The sequence below is a fragment of the Hippocampus guttulatus genome, chromosome 16 (genome assembly GCF_054856545.1).
Source record: "Hippocampus guttulatus isolate MCC_2025c chromosome 16, RoL_Hgut_1.0, whole genome shotgun sequence".
NCBI lineage: Eukaryota > Metazoa > Chordata > Actinopteri > Syngnathiformes > Syngnathidae > Hippocampus > Hippocampus guttulatus.
The window spans coordinates 9,749,775-9,770,983 of NC_141276.1; the positions used below are offsets into that span (position 1 = coordinate 9,749,775).

At 45.3% G+C, this 21,209-nt stretch overlaps 3 protein-coding genes across 7 annotated transcripts; all 3 read right to left on the reverse strand.

The window, feature by feature from the left end:
* Positions 1–2,841: 2,841 nt before the first annotated feature.
* On the reverse strand, positions 2,842–8,204 carry LOC147193021 (uncharacterized). The gene is made up of 5 exons (XM_086133282.1): positions 7,913–8,204; positions 7,062–7,180; positions 6,101–6,268; positions 5,068–5,475; positions 2,842–3,983 (listed from the first exon to the last, which is right to left on the reverse strand). The coding sequence occupies exons 1-5, from the start codon at positions 8,073–8,075 to the stop codon at positions 2,952–2,954; spliced, it is 1,890 nt and encodes a 629-aa protein (XP_085989408.1). The 5' UTR covers positions 8,076–8,204; the 3' UTR covers positions 2,842–2,951.
* A 267-nt stretch (positions 8,205–8,471) lies between these two features.
* Positions 8,472–12,881, reverse strand: LOC147193022 (somatostatin receptor type 5-like). 4 transcript variants are annotated; one of them, XM_086133283.1, is made up of 4 exons: positions 12,752–12,878; positions 12,100–12,375; positions 10,574–11,272; positions 8,472–10,207 (listed from the first exon to the last, which is right to left on the reverse strand). In XM_086133283.1, exons 3-4 carry the CDS (start codon positions 11,249–11,251, stop codon positions 9,536–9,538), a joined length of 1,350 nt encoding a protein of 449 aa, XP_085989409.1. In that variant the 5' UTR covers positions 11,252–11,272; positions 12,100–12,375; positions 12,752–12,878; the 3' UTR covers positions 8,472–9,535. The 4 variants fall into 4 exon arrangements, with proteins under 4 accessions (XP_085989409.1, XP_085989413.1, XP_085989411.1 ...); XM_086133287.1 differs by having other exon boundaries at positions 12,100–12,267; positions 12,752–12,861; XM_086133285.1 differs by having other exon boundaries at positions 12,100–12,278; positions 12,752–12,861.
* Positions 12,882–14,491: 1,610 nt separating this feature from the next.
* LOC147193023 (GRB2-related adapter protein 2-like) lies at positions 14,492–20,211 on the reverse strand. Of its 2 annotated transcripts, none has more exons than XM_086133891.1 (8): positions 19,963–20,211; positions 18,662–18,768; positions 18,490–18,581; positions 18,298–18,417; positions 17,273–17,459; positions 15,767–15,865; positions 15,138–15,242; positions 14,492–15,074 (listed from the first exon to the last, which is right to left on the reverse strand). In XM_086133891.1, exons 2-8 carry the CDS (start codon positions 18,737–18,739, stop codon positions 14,892–14,894), a joined length of 864 nt encoding a protein of 287 aa, XP_085990017.1. In that variant the 5' UTR covers positions 18,740–18,768; positions 19,963–20,211; the 3' UTR covers positions 14,492–14,891. The 2 variants fall into 2 exon arrangements, with proteins under 2 accessions (XP_085990017.1, XP_085990016.1); XM_086133890.1 differs by having other exon boundaries at positions 14,492–15,077.
* Positions 20,212–21,209: the final 998 nt, after the last annotated feature.

A 21,209-nucleotide genomic window follows, 5' to 3' on the forward strand; every position in this document is an offset into this window, starting at 1 on the left:
TCTCATCTGACTTTCGGCAGTAGGAAGAGTACATCCTGAACTGGATGCCAGCCAATCGCAGGGCATGCATAGACAAACAATCATTCAAATTCACAATCACACCTCCGTACAATTTTGAGTGATCAATTAACTTAGCGTGATTGTTTTTGGAATGTGGGAGGAAATTCGAGGACACAGGAAGTCCGTGTCATCTTTACATTTAAAAAATGAAAACATGAATTTTGCGAAATAAAAAACTGCATATTTAATGTTTTAATCTGACTTCACGGTGACTGTGAAGGCCGGTCAGAGATTGTGGGTGGGTTGGATGTGGCCCATGGGCCATAATTTGCCCACGCCTAGTCTATAGGTAGGTGTTGGCCGTACACACCGGCATGGTGGCCCCAGGCCAGCGTTAATGTTGAGTACCGATCTAGTTAGGATGCCTCCTGGACACCTCCCTGGTGAGACGTTATGGGCACATCCCACCTGGAGGAGGCCCCGGGGGTGGCCCTGGACATGCTGAACAGAACACCTGAGGATCCTCCCGGATGAGCTGGACGAATTGGCTCGGGAGAGACAAGTCTGGGCTTCCTTGCTTAGGTCCTTGTCCCTCCCACCTGACCCCAGAAGAAAATGGGATATTTGATGTGGGCTCCAAGAAGAATTGGTGGTGACTGTTGTGTCTCTTGTCCATCCTAAAAAAAAACTGTTTAAAAAGACCCAGCTTCTGGCCTTAAAAAATTGCTCGTCAAAGCTCAAAAGTCAGATTCAGGTAACAATGTTAGCAAAAATGTACTTTGTTTTTGTTTATGGAATTGAATTGCACCTACTTATCCTAATATGTTTTTTTTACATGGATATCAGTCCTACTTTTACTTAAGTACAGAAGCAAGTACTCTCGCTAATGGCGCCCACCTTTAAGCGTATATGCGCGGTGTGGGCACGATGGTGTCGAGGATGTCGATCCGCCGGGGGTCCCACACGCAGTCTTCCTCTAGTCCGCTGGGCACCATCCCGCACTGGGGAGGCACCCAGGCGGTGTCGAAGACGGGGCCGTAGCGCGCGTCGTGCCACGTCTTCTGCCGCGGGTGCCCCTGGTAGTTGATGGCGATCACACGACCCACGTACACCGCCACCTTCAGCACCACCTTCAAACCATTCGTCATGCACACAAGAACAAACACAAAGTGCCTCACAGAACAGGGGAGAAAAAAAAACAACTTTTTAAAAATGATGTGACACCAATACACTTCTGTGTAAAATGAACAATATGAAATTTGATACGCGTGATTTCCAAATGTACGATACCGCAAAAAGTGAACATTATGGTGCCGACGACTATTTTAAAATGTGTCTTTCAAGGACTGTAAGTGTTCTAATATGTTTAAATCATGTAAGGAAAGGTAAAGTGGGTTTGTGATTTCAAAAGCAAACTTGCCAGAACCTTGTCGGCATCGGGATGGTGGAGCGGGTACCGCCTGGCCTTCTGCAGGTCACGGCTGAGGTAGACGCCGCGCCCCAGCATGCCGTCGGGCGACTGGCGGAACCCCGACGACACGATGAGGTCGGCGCTGTGCCGGGTGGTGCCGTGGTACATGACGTACCGCCGACCGTCCTCGGGCACGGCCCCTCCCAGGGGGTCCACGCCCTGCGGAAGCTCAAAGTCGTCTTCGGCCCAATCATATTGCATCCTACTCCTCTTCCTCGATTGACTACCGCATCACTGCGAGAAACATAAAACTACAATAATCACATCATGTCACCTTTATATGCCCTAAGTGAGCATAAAAAACCCAACACGGTAATATGCAACTGTTGACCTATTACAGCGGTGATTCCTAACGACTCAATATGTCATGAAAAATGATGCAATTTCACTTAATTGGTCCAAAAATTATATCCTCCAAATCCTCTGTCCAGAGCAGTGCTGCCAGAAATACATTCTATTTTTATTTCGGGGAGTTGTGGCACCCTTATTGTATCGGCACCATGCGATGACAATAATTAGTTCAGGACGAGAGTTATCAGAATCGATTCCATTCGAATCTTTAATGTAATTTCAAATTGGGCGGGGCTCTTCGCTACATCTCTGAATTTATCTACTTGCGTCTCCATGAGCACCCCTACACAAAGCTGAAATGACAAAAATAAATAAATCTGAGAAAATTACCATAGTAAGCAGCTGTTGGAACAACGCAGATATTTGTTTGTTTATTTATGTATTTTTTTTATTGCTATATTCGCTTCTTACGCGATTGTTTTCTACGCTCTTTACGCACGGCAACGTGCTCGTCATCGTGTGCGTACGTGCTCGCGTACGTGTGCCTACAAACGCGAAGGGGCGGGGAAATGTGACGGGGCGTGAGAAAGCTCCAGCAATTAGTCTGGACCACAACCGAGTGGTCGGTGAAATACACTCGTTTTTGATCATTTTTTTGTCATGTAGAGTGGCCAAACTTAAAATTAACACAATTTCGCAGATGTAATCAGACGACTTGAACTTTCAAAGAAAAAAAAATCAACCCTAATTAGACCGGTCTGTTGGTTTACACGAGTGGCACAACCGACTACCCAAACCTTTAATTGGTACCAACCAACTACTCACGAAGTTTTAGCAGAACGTTTTTGGTAGTATAGGCTACACTAGAATTGTAATAACAAGCAACTACAATAAACAAAGACATACTGTATTTAATTACATAGGATACGAGTGTAACCTATACTACAGGAGACAAAATCCTAGTGTGTTCTACATAATTGGCCAATAAAGATTATTCTGATTTTAAAATGAAATAAAAACACATAAAGAAACACTTTCAGCTGCATGTGGGTAGTCATTATTTTAGGCACGACACACCGTTTAATTTTATCAGTAGTTTATTCTGCCAAATATCGGAATCAGCCTCAAAAAATCCAGATGGGTGGGGCCCCCAAAAATGTGGAAACGCAGGAGAACGCTGTGGCTGGCGTCACCGTTGGTCCCCGTGGCACTTCATGTGCAGTCTGAGGTTGGCCTTGCGGAAAAAGGCCTTCCCGCACACCTGGCACTGGTGCGCCTTCTGGCCCGTGTGTATGTCCTTGTGCTTGCTGAGAGACGAGCGGTCGCCGAAGCACCGTCCGCACACGCCGCACGCGTACGGCTTCTCACCCGTGTGTGTGCGCATGTGTCGCGTCATGTTGTGCTGACAGTTGAAGGCCTTCCCGCACTCGCTGCATTGGAAAGGCTTCTCGCCCGTGTGCACCCGCATGTGCGTGTCCAGATCCCGGCGGCCATCGAAGCACTTGCCGCACACCTCGCACACTTTGCCGTTTCTGTGCGTGGCCAGGTGGGCCTTCATCTGGTTGCCGGCGTCGGCGTGAGCGCCGCACACGGCGCAGTCCGTCTGGTGGCTGTCCGAATGGTTGACGAGTGAGACGAGCGAGTGGAACATGCGGCCGCACACCACGCAGATGACGGGGCTTCTCTTCGGCGGGCGGCGACCCTCCAACTTCTCCTTCTTCTGGTGCGTGAGCAGGTGGCGCACCCTGGCCGAGTGGTCGTTGAAGAGCTTGCCGCACTGGTCGCAGGCGTAGGGCCGCTCGCCCGTGTGCGTGCGCATGTGGCGCCGCATGTTGTGCTGACAGTTGAAGGCTTTGCCGCACTCGCTGCACACGAAGGGCTTCTCGCCCGTGTGCACCCGCATGTGCGTGTCCAGGTCGCGGGCGCCGTCGAAGCGCTTGCCGCACACGTGGCACGCTTTGCCGCTGTCGTGCGTCCGCAGGTGCGCCGCTAGGTCGTCGGCGCGGGCGCCGCACACGCCGCAGTCGGTGTGGTGTTCGTGGGCATGGTTGACCAGAGAAATGATGGCGTGGAAGCCTTTACCACACACGACGCACACCACGCGACCCTTGGGCCGCTGCCCGCTTGCCTGGAGCTCAATTGGCGCTCCGTCCGCAACGCCCTCGTGGACCAGCAGGTGGCGTTTCCTGGTGGAGTGGTCGCTGAATTGCTGGCCGCACACCTGTAGAAAGATGTCCGAGTAATAATAATAATAATAATACATTTTATTTATAAGCGCCTTTCAAGACACCCAAGGACACTTTACAATAACAAAAAACACAAAACAATACGGGTTGAGCAGCGGCAGCCAAAACGCGCCAGCGTTCACTCAACCCGGAAGTCAGAAAAGGCTTACAGCAAATTTGACTGTATTTGTCCAAACAAATAGTAGAGTCCTCAGGGGCCGCCATCCTGCCAGTAGTTAGGAACCAGGGCTTTCAAATTCCGGTCCTGGGGGGCCCTACCTTACACCTGACTCAAATGATCAGAACCCCGTTATTTAGTCCATGTCCAGATGGAACTAATGATTAATTACTTGAATAATTGATTCATCTGAAGATTCATCAATTAACGTGATTCAATAACAAACGTTTTCTAATTTCTGTCCCTTTCATACAAAACAGGCCATGAACAAAAATGTTTCAAATGTCCCAGACGCGCCAATGTTTAAGGGGGGGGGGGACTTGCTTTTTTAAAAATACTTGGCACTTTTCAACAAAGCAATAAATTGGCGAAGACAATTTTGGTTTGATTGACGCCAGTTTCCTCGTTTGGGGACACGCATCCACTTCTCTTGATTCTTGGTGAGCAGCCAAAATGCACATTTTGCAATCAAAGTACAGTCAAACCTCGGTTTTCGAACGTCTCTGTTCTCGACCAAACATTTTGACTTTTTTATGCCTCGGATTCCGACCGAAAATCGGTTCCTCGAACTAAGCGCACTTGAATGCACCACTTGACTCCTCCCACTTTCCGTACACGAGGAAGTGACGCTTCCTCGGGTAGCGTTCCACTGTGAGATTTTTTTTTTGTTTGAAAGAGCGTTTTCGGTTTTCCAACAAATCGCTTTTCGAACAGCCTTCTGGAACGGATTATAATCGAAAACCAAGGTATGACTGTACATCTTTTTACTGCTAAACGTCTGCTCGTGTGGAACTTCAGCAACGTCTGTATAATTTTTTTTTTTAAACAAAAAGACTTGTGCTGTTCTGAAGAAATGACAGTTGCGTGGATATGAGCAGGATATAAAAATTGCCCATGCTTACGTGGCAGGCGTAGGGTTTCTCTCCCGTGTGCCGACGCATGTGTCTGGTCAAGTTATGGCGGCAGTTGAAGGCCTTGCCGCACTCGCCGCACTCGAAGGGCTTCTCGCCCGTGTGGACGCGCGCGTGCATCTCCAGAGCCTTTGCCGTGCCGAAACCTTTGCCGCACACGTCGCACACGTTGCCCCTCATATGCGTCTTGACGTGACCCTCGAAGCTCTCATCCGACTCGAAGCGCTGACCGCACACGCCGCACACGTCTTTGGGGTGCACTTCGATGTGATTGGCCAGCGAGATGACGGCGTGGAAGCTCTTCCCGCAAACTTTGCAGCCGAAGGCGTCCTTGGCCTTCCGCGTGGTTTTCTTCTTGGGCTCGTCGCTCCCGCTGGGCTGCCACTCCTCATCGCTGTCCTTCAGAAGTCAATTCAGTCACGAGCATGTCCAAAAACATTTGACCCAAGTCATGTCATTGAAAGGCAACGCTAGCGAATCGCCACTTGGACGAAAGTCTCGCAGGTTTCCTCCAAAACTTTTGATTGCATTTGAAATGACATTTCACTGCAATTTCCCAATGTGCCGTTTTATCTGCAGTGAACGACGTGCATCAAGGCTCCGCGTAGCGTCCCGACGAAACGCACGTGACACGACCGTTTTCTTGATTACGTTTTCGGCATTCGGCAAATTATTTGGGGGAAGAATGTTCATTTATTTTAAAGATTGGAGACTACTGTATTTGCAATCATCAAATCCTACTTATCATGTGCTTTTAACTCATTCACTCCCAAAGACGTTTTTAAACGTCTTTTCAGACTTGTTCTAGAATTGGGTGGGACTGAATGAGTTAAGAGTTTGCTTGATTTAAGTCATTTTAATCCCAACTAAGGCCTTGTTTTGAGATTTCAAGGCTTTCAAGACTTTATGACGGCTGCAATGAACAATTATTTTACTACTCGAGTCATCTCTTGATTTATTTTGTCCGTTAATTCCTATGGGAGGAGGGAATGTTTTTTGTTGGGGTTTTTTTCGTCCCGCTTACCTGGCCCTCCGTGTTTAATGAAGACGCTTTGTCGTCGTCAGCGGTGTCGATGTCGCCGTCGCCTTGACACTCCACTTCCTCCTGGTGCGCCACCTCATGGTGATGGTCACACTGCACGGGCGCCTGCGGCTCCCGTGAGCTGCTCGGCTTATCGTCGGCTTTCATAACCTGGAAACACCGTCGCCGCATGTTGATTGCGTGTTCTTTGGGTTGAATTTCCGTGCACTAGTAAAGCGATTCTTCACTGATGTTTCGTCGTAAGGTTTAATTACGTACTAATAAGAAGACGGTCACTCGACAAGTGTGCCGGACTGCTGCACTAGTGAGGACAAAGAGTACACTCGTACTTGGACCCTTTCCGTGCAAACCTGGCCGGTGTCGGGTTTCTCTCTGCCGTGCGTGCAGCCGTGCACATGTGCCTCGTGAAGTTGCGTTGACATTTGAAGGCCTTTCCGCACTCTCAGCACGTGAACGGCTTCTCACCCGGAGAAGAAGAAGAAAATCTTACTTAACTTATATGCCGTGTTTCAGAGGGCTCAATGCTGCTTTACATAGCAGACAAAACAGTATGAGTAAGGACACAGTGCTTTCTTTCAACCTAAGTAGTGCTTTGCCGCCATATGGGGCATCGAGGCTTTATGTTTAAATGAAAAGAGGTCGTTCATTTCGACATCAGCCATGCTTTTCCGCCATGTGGTAGTATCTTGGTGCCGAGGAACTATGTCAAAATGAATTGAGGAGTTTCATCTCAACCAAAGCCGTGCCACAGAACAATGTCAATGTGAAAAAAAACAATGTTTTGCCGTTATCTGGTGGCACCTTGATATCAACAAACTATGTTGAAGTGAACATAGGCTCTTTTTTTGGACAAACCTAATGCTTTGTCGCCATCTTGTTGACAAGGAAAAAGCATACTGGTAGGATCTGGAAGAACAGATCAGGCGGGCTAGGCTGGGCTTACCTGCTTGCCGACGACAGGATCCTGCTCGAGCGGCGCTTTCCAGTCGCGATCGCACACCTCGCCCTCGTCCTCATCCTGCAGCAGCTCGTGCGGCACCAGCACAGACGGCTGCGCTGCATCTTCACCACAAAACACAGCAGCGCACATTATCTTATATGATTAGCCATATTTCTCCGTCTACATCTGCACTCACTGCAGAAGTACGACTGTATGATTAGCACATCTATTTTAATGTCCGTAATTTATGTCACGTTTCAAAGTGTAATAAAACATGCAAACACAGGATAGACACCGGATATACGAGAATTGAATATTATATATAATATAGAGTATATCATGGTCAATATACTATTAAGATTGCAAGTTGCAACTATTCATTATTACAAAAAAAATCTACCGATTGATTCTCAAACTTTTTCATCCCTTAATTGAAAAATAATATTATGAAACATTATTTCAAATTGACAATGCAGAAAAGGCACAAAAAATTGGATGATGACTGGTTTGGTTTGTTACCAGCCCACTTATTTAACACTGTTAAAGGAACACACACACACACAAGTCTACCATTGCTCTCAGTTACAAGCAGTTTGGATTCAACCACTGCAAAACAGACGATCACAATATCGGAGTTGACACTGATCACTAATCCCTATTTGCATGTTCATGATGGTTCTGTCAGAATCTTCTTTCAGCGTCGACCAAGCCTCACGTTTTGCACGACTCACTAGCGGCCTCTTTCGTCCACGAAGCAGCAATGCAAATTGAACGAGCGCCAATGAAGTTGTCCAAAGAGATTTTCACGAGTTTGATTGTTCGAAAATTTCGACGACGTTAGAAGAGAAATGAACCTTTGTGTTGTACGAGTCTTTGGTGTCGCTCGAGCTCTAGTCTGGAGCGCAGGAGCTCGTCCTCGAGGCCGACGATGGTGCCTTTCACCACCTGGAAGATCTCCTCGGCGGCCGCGCGCAGACGCTCGTTGACGGCTGCTTGGAGCTGCTGGAAGCTCGACATGACGCCAGAGGACAATCGGACGGCAGCGTAAACGACGATGGGAAGAGACAAAGAAAACAAAAACAGGCTACTTGGGAGGCAGCCAGGCAGACGCCCGAATATCGATTAGAAACAGGGACGCTCACTCCGGCGTCTTCTTCTTTGTCACGCACAGAGAAGTGTGCTGCTTGCTCAGTGTCACGGTGCTGCCCCTGGCGGAACATTTGTGGAGCTACACGCACATGTTTGCATTTTTCACGAACGCTTTCAAATCTTCATTACTTTCGGCACAGTACTGGACATTTGAACTGATAAATCAACAAATAGATGTATTCATTTCTGACATTAAAATATTTATAAATCATCGTATTACTGTAAAATAAAAATACAACAACATTAAAATGAATTGTTTTATTTTGTTTTCTCAATTATCATTATTCAAATGAGCAAGTTCACAATGAATATTGTAAACATGTAGAAATATTCAAGAAAAAAAAGCATTCATAAAATTATCACGGCCCACTTAGCCTACAATATCAAGACTTACATATATAATCTATCTCTATTTGTCCAACTGAACAAACAAACAAATATTCCAAAACCCAGCAAAAGGGCGCCCGTTGCAGCTGGCATGTATTAACAGAAGCAATCAGATTTATTAGGAAAGACTCCAGAATTTTAATCAACACTTCACATGAGTGGCAATTGACCGGTGAGTCTGCAGCATAATAAAGAGGTTGCAACACAATAACACACCACGCACACACACACACACACACACACACACACACACACACGCACACACACACACATACGCAGTTACAGTAATTAGTTAGTGTAAGAGAGTAGCACAAGAGTACATATTGTCACTGAAATGACTCAGAACCAAAAAAAAAAAAAAAAAAAAGGATGAATCACAATGAGCCCTCCATCACATCCAACACCCGAACGTGAATGAAATCCTCTTACAGGTTTTCAACTCAGGTCAGAGGACACCTAAATAAGACCATCTATTACAAATACTTTTCATGTTCTGAACCGTCAACATGTGATGTGTCAAGCCAAGTGTGTCAAGCAGTGACCGGAAGTAACCTTGTACACCCTGAACTGGTCGCCAGCCAGTGGCACGGTACATATCGACAAAGAATGAAATGGTTGCCTGACAATATCAGGTTTCATGTAGACAAACAATGGACTGGTTGTCAATCCAGGTAAGGACACTTACAAACGATGTACTGGTCGCCAGTCAATCTCAGGGCACATATAAACAAACAATCGAGTGGTCGCAAGTCCATTTCAGGACACTTAGAGAAACAAGAACTGGTTTTCAGCCAAAGTCAGATCACATATACTGTCGACTTCCAATGGACAATTAATATCAGGGCACATATAGATGAACAGGACTGGTCGCCAGGTAAAGTCAGAACACTTATTGACAAAACGTGTTCACTGCACTGCACCGTCTTCATATTACAAGTAGCCTATATTCCCAAAGAGGTGCTGTGCACCACATCGTCATCAGGCATGGTTTTTGCGGTCCCGTTTGCTTCATTTCCGAGCAAAGGTGTCGCTAGGGAGGCCTCGGCGGTCTCAAGGTCCCTTCCACCAGAGTCCTTCCCACCAGACAGCATTTGTCCTTGGGGAGTCTGCTCCGGCCCCTCGTGCTCCGTCAATAAAGGCTCCAGACCCAGCGACGAGCAGCCTGCCATTCCGTTTTGCTCCATTCTCAAGGCTTGCGTCATTTCTGAGACGTCGTCGTCTTGGTGGAGTCCTCGCCTCAGGCTCTCTCTGGGCACCGGTGCCTGCCTGCCGCCCTCCTTTGGCGGCTGGGGCTGGATGGCGTGGTGGTCCTCCACTTTGCGGGTGGCGCGGCAGAGGGCTTTGCGGAAGCCCCTCTTGAAGTTCTCCGACATGAAGCCGTACACCACAGGGTTGGCGCAGCTGTTGGCGTAGCCCAGCACCACCACGAAGTAGTACAGGCCCTGATACTCGGGGGGCAGCGCCACCAGCAGGTTGAGCACGTTCAGCGCGTAGAAGGGCAACCAGCACAAGACGAAGACGGCCACCACGATCACCACCATGCGCGTCACCTTGCGCTCCGACTTGCGGCGCTTGGTCGAGGTTGTGTGGACCTTCTTGGCCGAGCTGCGCACCTTCAAAGAAGAAGAAGAAGAATTGATATTTAAGGACAGTGATAGATATTGTACATGATGTCCGCGGACATATTTTCTTTCTGTTTTCACTGAGGTCACCCGCTAACTAAGCTATCTGATTGATTGCTGCTTTCTTTTCCAAGCAAAGATCACACCATGTGAGAAGTGAATGAGGCGGGCGCCGCATTGAAAGGAAATGGGAGGAGCTACCTTGATTGGAATCATCTGCGTTCACACCCACAATGACGCACCCCCCCCCCCTTTTGCACATCTACGAAATAATCCCCAGCCAATCTAACCTCCTTTCCGTGCAGATTTAGATCGCGATTCACAAACACTGAACATGCAATGTATTGTGAATGTAACCTTGAAGACGATGAGCACGTAGCAGAGGCAAATGATGAGCAGCGGGCACAGGAAGCCCACTGTGGAGGTGTAGACGATGAACGCCGCCCTCCACACCTTGGCGGGCGCCGGCCACAGGATGTTGCAGTTGCCGCCCGTCTTCTGGATGTTGGCAAAGACCACGACGGGCAGGACCACCAAGAAGGACAACGCCCACACGGTGCCGTTGACCACCTTGGCAATGCGGGGGCGTCGCCAGCGGGCCGAGCGGACGGGGTGGCCCACCGCCAGATAGCGGTCCACGCTCATAACGGTCAGGCAGAAGATGCTGGTGAACTGGTTGATGGAGTCCACCGTCATCACTAGGCGGCACATGAAGGACCCAAATGGCCACATCTGCAGCGAGTTCTGCACGGCCAGGAAGGGAAGGCCCAGCATGAAGAGCTCGTCGGCAATAGCCAGGTTGAGGATGTATATGTTGGTCACCGACTCCATCTTGGAGTGATGCAACACAATGTGGATGACCAGCGTGTTCCCGCCCAGACCGATCACGCACACGATCACGTAGATGAGAGGGATCAGGACGCCCCCAACGCCAGGTCCCGACCCGTCATCCGGCGCTGTCGTGTTGGTGACGTTCAGTAGGAGTAGAGGAAAATCCTGGAATGGGGCGCTGGTGTTCTCCACCGCCGCCTCCATGTTAGCAAAACGGCAGCTTTGCTGGGGAAACCACCCCCCCCCAACAACAACAACAACATCACAACTCACTTAAGTAGAAGACGTTGGAAAGAATTATGATTTCACTTTCTTAGATTTTTTTCTTTCAGGGTGACGTCTGAGTAGGCAGGGATTCCTTGGATGATGTGCTAAATGCTAATTGCGCTAACGTTGGGAGACAAAATGTCAGCAGGTTGTTCTGCAACCATCCTAAAGGTCAGCGGGACTTGAAAGCTCAGGGGTGAACCACACACACACACACACACACACACACACACACACATACACACACACACAAAAGCATGTACACAAGCAAACAAGTGTGTCCCATTTACAAGGCAACACAATCTGCATCATATTTCTGACCGATGAGGACTTAATCATCAGCGACAATTTCATCATCAAACTAAATATTTATACTGACCACATTGTCAGACCGAATGCATATATACATATATAATTTTTTTGTGTGTGTGTGTGTGTGTGTGTGTGAACATTTTAGTTTGTTTTTCATTATGCTGCTCAACTATTGTATTTTATTCCATTTGAATATATATTACATTTTAACTATCACTATTACGTGACCTAATAAATGTATCACAGGTATACACTATTTGATCCATCTTTCCACCTCTCAATTTGCTGGCAATTTTCAAATGACTTTTGATGGGCAATTTTACATGAATGCATTTCAACAGTTTCACACAGTGTACATGAGTGCATAACCATTCATGATGATGTCACTTTTTATGATATACTTCCCAACTTGCATCAATGTCTGCAATTTTTTTTTCCGTGAATCTTGCCGAAGCACAAACAATTCATCTTACCTTTGGACGATGACTTTGCCTTCTGTTCAGAATGCAAGCACCAAACTTCACCGGTCGCCAATTTCGCTCAGCTCACGTCCACGTAGGATCGTAAGTGGAACCCGCATCATCACCAGCAACCGCAGCAGCAGCAGCAGCAGCAGCAACGGAGCACTTGTCCGCTTGTAACTAGGAGACAGCTTGTCAAGTGGGAGGTGTTAGGATGCCAATCTGCGTGCGTATGTGTGTGTGTGTGTGTGTGTGTGTGTGTCACAAGCCAGGCTGCAGCGAGTGGACCTTCCGCAAAGGAAGAAATGGAAGATGCTACTTGACTTTTATTGGAGCATCAAGTCAGATAAATAATAGGAGCAATTTGTATTTTTCTTTAGCCACTCATGAGAACATCAACAGCAGTCTAAGTTGTATTCGTGTTGTTTTTTTTCTCTTTATGGTGCATCTGGAAAGCATTCACAGCGCTTCACCGTCACCGCAATTTGGTTAAGTTACAGGCTTATTGAAAAATGCAACAAATCCATTTTTCACCTTCCAATTTCACATATCAGTAATAAAAGGCTTTTGAACAGGGGTGTGTAGACTTATGCACCTCACAATCCATGTAAGGTACTTTGTTTGAAATGCATGACAGGTGCCAATGATTGATTGATCCACTTACATGGGTTGTGATGACGTCATCGCACACCTGGAGGCAACGCAGACGGAAGATGAAGAACGATTTCCAATCATTGCCAGGAGCTCAACCTGCTGGAGAGAGGCCGTTCTTGAGATTGTTACTTTTGAACATTTGCCGTATGTCAGTCAGGCTATATTTAACGTAAACATCATTTCTGTGAAGAAGCCAAGGACGGCCAATCAGAAATCTGAGCAAGCATGAGAGTTGTTTTTGGACTGCGTTGGGCCTTCTGCTTTTGAGCAATATCCCCCACCCGCCCGCTAGCTGTCAACAAATGGTGACCACGACGTGATTCGGCAGTCAGTTGATCACTCGCTATCCTAAATTTGCCAGCGAGGGGGCGTTGACAACTGTACAATGTACAATACGTACTCAAGGAAATGTTCAAGAACCTTGTAAAGTGAATTGAGAGATTCGTTTCTAAAATACATTTGACATGTTTTTGAACATATGAAAGGCTGACAACATGGGCAACTTTATACCAAAATTAGCAAAGTCTGGTGTGGTTGGTGGCTAATTAGTTTGCATGATTACTGGCATGACTGATGTTAAAACATTGTTTGCATGTTTGCCAACATTTATAAAAACGAACAACCGAACATTCTTTTGCCGTAAAAACCCCCAAAACAAAACAAAACAGGAAATGCGTTTCTGCGGCGGTCACAAATGTGATTTGCGTTTTGGGGCATGTAAACCAGATTTTCTTTTGAATGGCTCAGATGACAAAAGCGACGCTCGATAGCCGAACATTAGCAGACCGAAAGTCGATCAATAGCGCGTTAGCAAAGTGCTTTGTTACTGCAGAAGGACGTGCCGTTTGTTAGCATCTGCGTGTCAGAGTGTCTCGTTCGACAAGGTTATCCAATTGTGGTGGCCTGGTGGTAACCACGGCAACAGAACCACGTGGCGAATGATGAGACCTTGGGAGGTTTCGAGAGCATTGACAATGTAACTTGCCACTCCGATTAATGTTCATTTGTACGTTTGGAAAAAGGGCTAACTATGTTCACTGGCATGCTTTTTTAAAACTATGATACTTGCCTGTACTTAGAGGAAGTCAAATTATTTTATCAGAAGCCATCAACATCACTTCAGTTGTGAAGATGAAGAGCACCTGACCGCACTCTGCAGCGGCAAGGAGTCAAACATACAAGCCACTTCCTGCTTGCTCAAAGTGGAGCAGCGGCGGCATCGCTTCGTCCCTTCACCGCCTCAATCTCAACACTCCACAAACACCCCGGAGTTGCGTTTTCATGCGATATTTGGATTTATACAAGAATTAACAAAAGAAAATGACTGCAGAAAAAAAATGACCAAGACAACCAAAGTCAGCCCAGAATAAAGAACTGATCTTGAGATCACTTGGTTGGGACTTATGGATGGAATTCAATAACCACTTCTTTTTTTTTTTTTTAACCACGGTTGTTCCTCGCCTGACAACTGATCCGAGGCTCGGCTGCTTGAAGCTCTTTGTTCATGGCCAGGATTGGGCTCAGGTTATGGCAACAATGATACACGAGCAAAACAAGTTTTGAGAACTTGTCGTGAAGGTTTGGGGACTCGCCGCTCTCCAATGTGCCTCTGCCGAGTGTTCTCTGACTCGCTGGAGGGCTCATTTCTAACTTTTGATAATCATGCCATCAGTTATTCTGCAAAACCAAGTCAGATTGTCACTGGTGAGAGGGAGTAGAAACCAGTTCACTGGACCACACCAGTCATTGGTCATATTACACACACACACACACACTTTTAATGGCTTTTTCAACAATTCTGACAAAATAATCTCGAATGAATAGCCCAGCCATTCTGGTTACCCATAATGCCTTGGACAGCGCACGCGTACCTCATGCTACAAATTATTGCTGTTGCTGCTTGACTGCTGCGCGAACAAAATAAGAGCACATCAAAATGACATTTTGTCCCTTTATTTTGAAACATTTCTGCTGTACCTAATGAATTGTTTTGTTTGAATTTATAATTTTATCTGTGGTTTTATTGTTTTTGTTTTGATTGTAAGGTGTCCTCGAGTGTTTTGAAAGGCGCTTAGAAATGAAATGTATTATTATTATTACTGTATTATTAATTGAGCCTGCCTTGGCTCCTCCCCACTTCTCCTTCTACATCAAAAGGGTTTGGTGTAGTTTGCCGGAAAGAGTCCTCTCCTGCCGCCGCATCGTCCCGTCCACCAGGCGGGATTGGAGGCGTCGGTGATGTTGATGACGTCGCCGGCGCAGAAGCTCAACTCGTCGTCTTCTTCGGCGCTGAAGTCGTACAAAGCCAAAACCTGTTGCGGCGGCAGCGCCTTCTGCTGGAAAACACACACATAGCATGTTGCTATGCTAACAGGTGAGCGGTGCGTTGGTCAGACCTGGTGAAGGTGGGCGCTGTCAGGAGCTTGAGCTGCACTAATCGGGCTTCTTGTTCCCGATTGGACGACGCTCTCCATGCGCTCCTCCGAGCCACGTCCCCTGGGCTGCAAAACACCAAGACACAATGTTTGACATTTGACCTTCACATCCAAAAATATGACTCCATCTCTGATAAATGATCATCAAGTCTGAAGTTAGACCTTCAAGTCACAATATTGATCCCCGAGTCCTAAATGGACCCCCAAGTCCCAACTTGGACAATCAATGCAAAACATTGATCTTCAATTTCAAATAAGTGACCTTCAGATCCTAATTTTCACTCTCAACACGAGCTTTGTGCTAATGTATAATGCGAAATCCCATAGAAAGGCGAATACAAATTAGCATCACTAAATATTTTTGAGTAATTCTAAACCTTCAAAAAATGCTGGGAGTAGTGTGAAATGTTCATAAAATGAGCGTTGGTAAGTAGAAAGACTAGTACAGCGTGAAAACCCAGAAGAAAATGATGGCTTAAAGATCTGCGAAAAAAAAAAGTGAATGGCAATATAGCAGAAGTTCTCAAAAATATTTAGTCAGAATGAAGTATCACTGAAGAAACAGTTTGTGAATAATATGGCGTAGCTACCATGTGACTGTGCTGAGGCTGATCGGTGACTGGTTGCGCGGTGGCAGCGGCCATGATGTCGGCTATGCTTTGCTGTTTGGGTAAACGTCCGCCCTTCGCCTGCAGGAGGAGACACACTATAATTGTTTATTCCAATAGTAAGAATTCAACATCACTCGGTGACAGCATTATGCGGCTTACGTTTTTCGGTCGTGAGCGGTTGCCTGGGCCCGTTTTTTTTGGTTTTGTTTTGTGTTACGAGGTACAATTTGAGCGAGATTCTGAGGCCGATTGGATTGGATTGGATAAACTTTATTGTCAAATGTACTGTATGTGAAACATACAGCACAGATGAAATTTCTTCCCTCTCAACACAAAACAAGACAAGAGGAGCCGCCGCGGGTGTCCGCGCCGCCGTCAAAAGAAAAGTTAACTGTGTAAGTGAACAAAAATCCTCTGGCATGTGGGTAAAGACAGCCACGGATCAACAGTCAAACACAAATAGAAAATGGACACATCCGTAACGAGCTGCTGTAGATCACAACTCACACGCAGGTTAAACGGCCAATCCACTTCGAGCTAGGCCGCACCCCTTTAAAACATGCATCCAGTACATGAACACTACAGTATTTGCAATAATTACACTTCATGAAATCTTTTTTTTTTCATATCTTTGATTGTTTTTTATACAGTGCTATATATCAAAAAAAAAAAAACAACAACAACAAGTGGTGGAATAGAGTCATAGCATTTCAATGGAGACAATTAATTTGGTATTCAAGTCGCGGAACAAATTGAACTCATAAGTCAGGGTACCACTGTACTTTTTAAAAACATTTTTGTCGTTAAGAAAGTGCTCATAGGTCGTTTCCCCATCAAGATTCCAACCCGGTACATTCTCGCTGCGAGGAGCACTGGGTTAACCGCAAGCTTCACCGTGTGGCGCAATTTCTCTGAAGTTTAGCAGCCTGCTCACTTCCTGCTCAGCTGAGAAGAAATATCGAACACTAACCCTACACCCCTATATTGTAGCTCAAGTTTGGAATGTTTGCTGGTGTGAACTCTTTAGAGCGCCTCGTTGTCAGTTGGGAGTGCACGAACATCACACACATAAAGATGGATGAGCAAGGTGGAGTTTTTTTTTTTTTTTTTTTTAAATGACCTGACAGGCAGCACGTGGTCATGCGCGGTTAAGAACAGTCAAAAGTTGGAATAATTGCGCTTTTGTGTCTGCTTTTGAGTAACTTGTTGCTGGCTGTGAGTGCGCACGTTATGGTTTTTCTAAGTCCACCATGCCAGCCAGCAGGTGGAAAGCGGCTATGTGCTAGTGTGGCCGTGTTAGAGCGCCTCGTTGGGGCATATTTCAGTCACCGGAGGCTGGAAATTGATATTTTGTTGTTTGTTTTATATACGTGGTGTTTTTTTTGTGTTTGTTTTTTTAAGCATTCATATACCAAAGTTGTTAACAACATTCTGCTCTGAGCTTTGCCGAACATACAAGATAGATCTATTTTCTGTTTCGTTTACCGTTTGGGTGCCTGGCGTTGTTCTGATGGAGTCGTCAACATTGAGGAAGATGGTGGTGGTTTTGGAGATGGAAGTGGTCTTGTAGAAGTCCACCAACTTGTTGAGGGACGTGAATCTCTCAGCCCACAGGAAATAGTGACCTCGCTCGTCGCGGATGACCTTGAAGTGCTGCACGTCGCACTCGTGCCTGCGTCCAGGTCAAATTTCAGCCACAAACCCAACTCAAGGTCAACAGGAAGGATGTGCTAAAACCTGCGTTAGCTTAGCAACGCTACTTTTGTCAACACACTGCATCAGCACTCATTAGCAACCATAAGCATTAGCTAATTAGAACTGTCACATTTTAGGAGTCTGTACAGTCTTTCTTTGAGATATTGTTTCAGTCACCCGACATACGAGGCTTTCAAAATATAGCTTTCATTCAGCCAATATGTCGACTGGTAAGCATAAATTTGAGAGATGATCGCTATATGGAGACAGTGAGCTCACTTGAGAACAAGCAGCTTTGGCAGATAACCAAACTAAACATAAAACAAAGAGAATTTATTTAATAGAACCTTACAAGGCAACCTAAGAAAAGAAAATTTAGCTGAATGTTAACAAACAATGCAAAACACCACTAATATGCGAACATCTTGGATCGATAGTTGCTAATGAGCCAAAAAGCATTTTCAATGTTTTCCATGATAAACAGGGATTGGCTACCCGTGCCAAAATAAAATAAAAACATTTAAAGAAATTTTTTTTTTAAATAATGTGCTTCATTATGTCATATAACGGTATGTACAATATTATAATGTACTGTTACTGGGGGGGGGGGGGGGGCGTTGGCATTAACAGATTAATGGAAATTAATGTAATCAATTTTGGAATAAGGCTGTAATATAGCAAAGTACTTTCCAGATGCACTAATGTACATCCAAAAAGGATTGGTAGAGCTTCACTTTTGGGTGAAGGGGAAGTTTTGTTATTTTTGATAAATACACAAAAATGGTAGATAAAATGTTGGGGAGTTTGTGACTGACTTGACGGAGATTGAGAAGTTTCCGGGTGAACTTTGACATCCTCGGATGACGAAATCTCCGACGGGTTTGGTGCTGAGGATTTGCTCGGCTGCACCGCGAGTGGCGTTCTCCTGGAACCATCTGCAAAAATCCGCATGTCACCATACAAGAAGACGAGGATCAAAGATGACATTCTGTGAGGGTGGGGCTTACTCGGGTGCGGTCAAGTCTACATAGTTTTTGGGGACAAGGCCTTCGTGGCCGAGCATCTCGGCTTTGTACCAATCGCCTTGCATGCTTAAAATCTGATGGGAGACAGAAAGTTTGGGATAACAAGTTGTTTGGGGAATGACAGGCCGACATTGCGACGAGCTTTGTTCCGAACCTTGAACACATCGTCCTTCTTAAAGTTGAGCTCACCAGCAGCTGTTGCCGTGAAGTCATACTTTCCTCTCGCCTCCATGTTGCCAACCACAACCAAAACAACAACACCTAGAGAGATGCACATGTTCTACATTTTATTCAATCGGACTATAGACAAATACCTTCAATTAGAAAGTTTGATGCATTGAGCAAGACTCATGGGAAACAATGCAATCCAAAAGAGCGACACTTTAAATCAAGGATGGGCAACTGACTGCGGGCCGCGACCACACTGTGAGTGGCCCGTTGATTAATTAAAATAAGTTTTGACATATGTAAACATTTTTACAACCTGAATAAAATATTTTTTAAAATGCTGATAAACATTCAATAGACAATTTCAACAGTAAACGAGGGGAAAATGGGCGGAAATGTTTGAAAGAAAATCCTGGAAAAAAATGGACGAACTTCAAATATTCAGGGATTGACTCTAGTTTGAAGTTGTAATATCACCAATCACAGCTAGATGGCAGACATGTTTTGGTTACGCCAGGTATTCAACTGCCCTATACTACAAAGTGAGTAGACGGACTTGTTTTTTTTTTTTTGCAGATTTGGAATGATGGTCTGGACAAACATTGTGCCGGAATAATATTAACACTTTCAGTGACTTGATTTTTGTGAGAAAAAAAAAGTCAAATGTTGACGTCTCGCACATACTGTATTTATGACACAACTTATAGGGCGATTTACAACAATGCAGAACTATGCTGCTTTTTACTTTCTCTTTGCCGTCTTCCACATTGTCAAATCTTGTTTGTAGCTTATGGTGTGATTTAATGACTCTATCATATTATTGATCAGTATTTCCTTTAGTAATCAAATAGAATCCAACATTAACTATTCGTTGACAGTTTGAGTGTCACGTGACGGTGAAAACCGTGCCCTGCAGCTGCAACTGAAGCAACAATTTATGGAAAATTCCACCAATGGCGGGAACAAGTTGAACTTAGAAAAATATCAATCATGTAATTACAATGAGAATAATGGTTAGCTTTTTTGAAAAAAATATCAGATCATATAGATGATAAATATGTTTAATCATAATAATAACGTTTTCAGGTAGGATGTAAAATAATCAAGAAAGTGGAAATATATTAACTAATAACAGACTGTGACTGATAAAAGTATCGTAGCAATGCAAAAGTAATCTTAAATTGCATCCTAAATAGAATATTCTTTTGTTTTGTTCTGTTTTCACACTTGACTTAAATGACTTTCGTACACAACATGACGGCGTTCCTTAATTTAAAGTAGTTTTACCTTGCAAGGCTGTGTTTCGACTTGTGTGAAGTTTATCCCATGGAGGAAAAAAACCAAGAAGCAAACCGTTATTTTCTTTTTCCTTCCGCGTCACGTGCAGCACGAGGAGTATCCAGGAAATAAAACGAGTCAAATACCGTCATTGACAACAAAAACAAAACAAAAATGTGACAGTATTTGGAACAGACGACGGTGGTTTCATCTTATCGCAGTTGTGCTTTCAAATGAAGTGGCACACGCACCTGCTTATTTCGGGCTTTTAATCACTTCCGGCTTCCAAAATAAAACACGTGCTATTTCCATTGAGCATGTGAGTGTTTTCATGATTTCCATGATCGAGTCTTTGGAATATGTCATGTAATGATGAAAATGTAGACTGGTTTTAGATTTTGCTTATCGAATAACTTGCTAGTTGGATGCTTAAATAAAAATAAAACGAAAAACAAATTTAAATGAAGTTATGGTAATAGCATTCATTTAGACGTTTTCTGTCTGAAAGTGGTTACTTCAAACCTACCCCCCCCCCCAATTTGGCTTGTTAAATAGCTGGTTAGTTAATTTAAGTAAATGAAAATTGGATTCTATTCGTGTGTAGCAAAAATGACACAGGAGTTCCAGAGCCCAAATTCAACCCGATCCTTTGAACTGTGAGGCATACTTGCTAACCACTATTCACCAGGCTTCTACAAGCAAAATCCTATTCATGAATGTCATGTTCCTTGATTGTGACCGCAGGGTGTTAACGCTGCTGTCAACACAAATTACGCAAATGCAAAGTACAATGGGCGGCACGTTCACCTCACAGTGCAGAGGTCCAGGGCTCGATTCCGGCTCTGTCCTTCCTGTGTGGAGTTTGAATGTTCTCTCCGTGCCTGCGTGGGTTTCCACCCACATTCCAAAAAACATGCATGGCAGGTTAACGGAACACTCTAAATTGAATTGCCCCTAGGTGTGAGTTTGAGCGCAGGTGGTTGTTCATTTATGTGTGCCCTGCGATTAGCTGGCAACCATTTCAGGGTGTACCCCGCCCACTGCCCGAAGAAAGCTGGGATAGGCTCCAGGATGTCTGTGACCCTTGTGAGGATAAAATGGATGGATGGATGTAAAGTACAATAGAAATTAAATGCATCACCATTGCTATTACAAATGATTTGAAAAGTGCGCTCTTTGAGGATGGATGCCGTACTGCACGCAGCCGCCAGGGGGCGACCAAACACTTTGTTGAAATGTTTTCTTTGGATATGTGC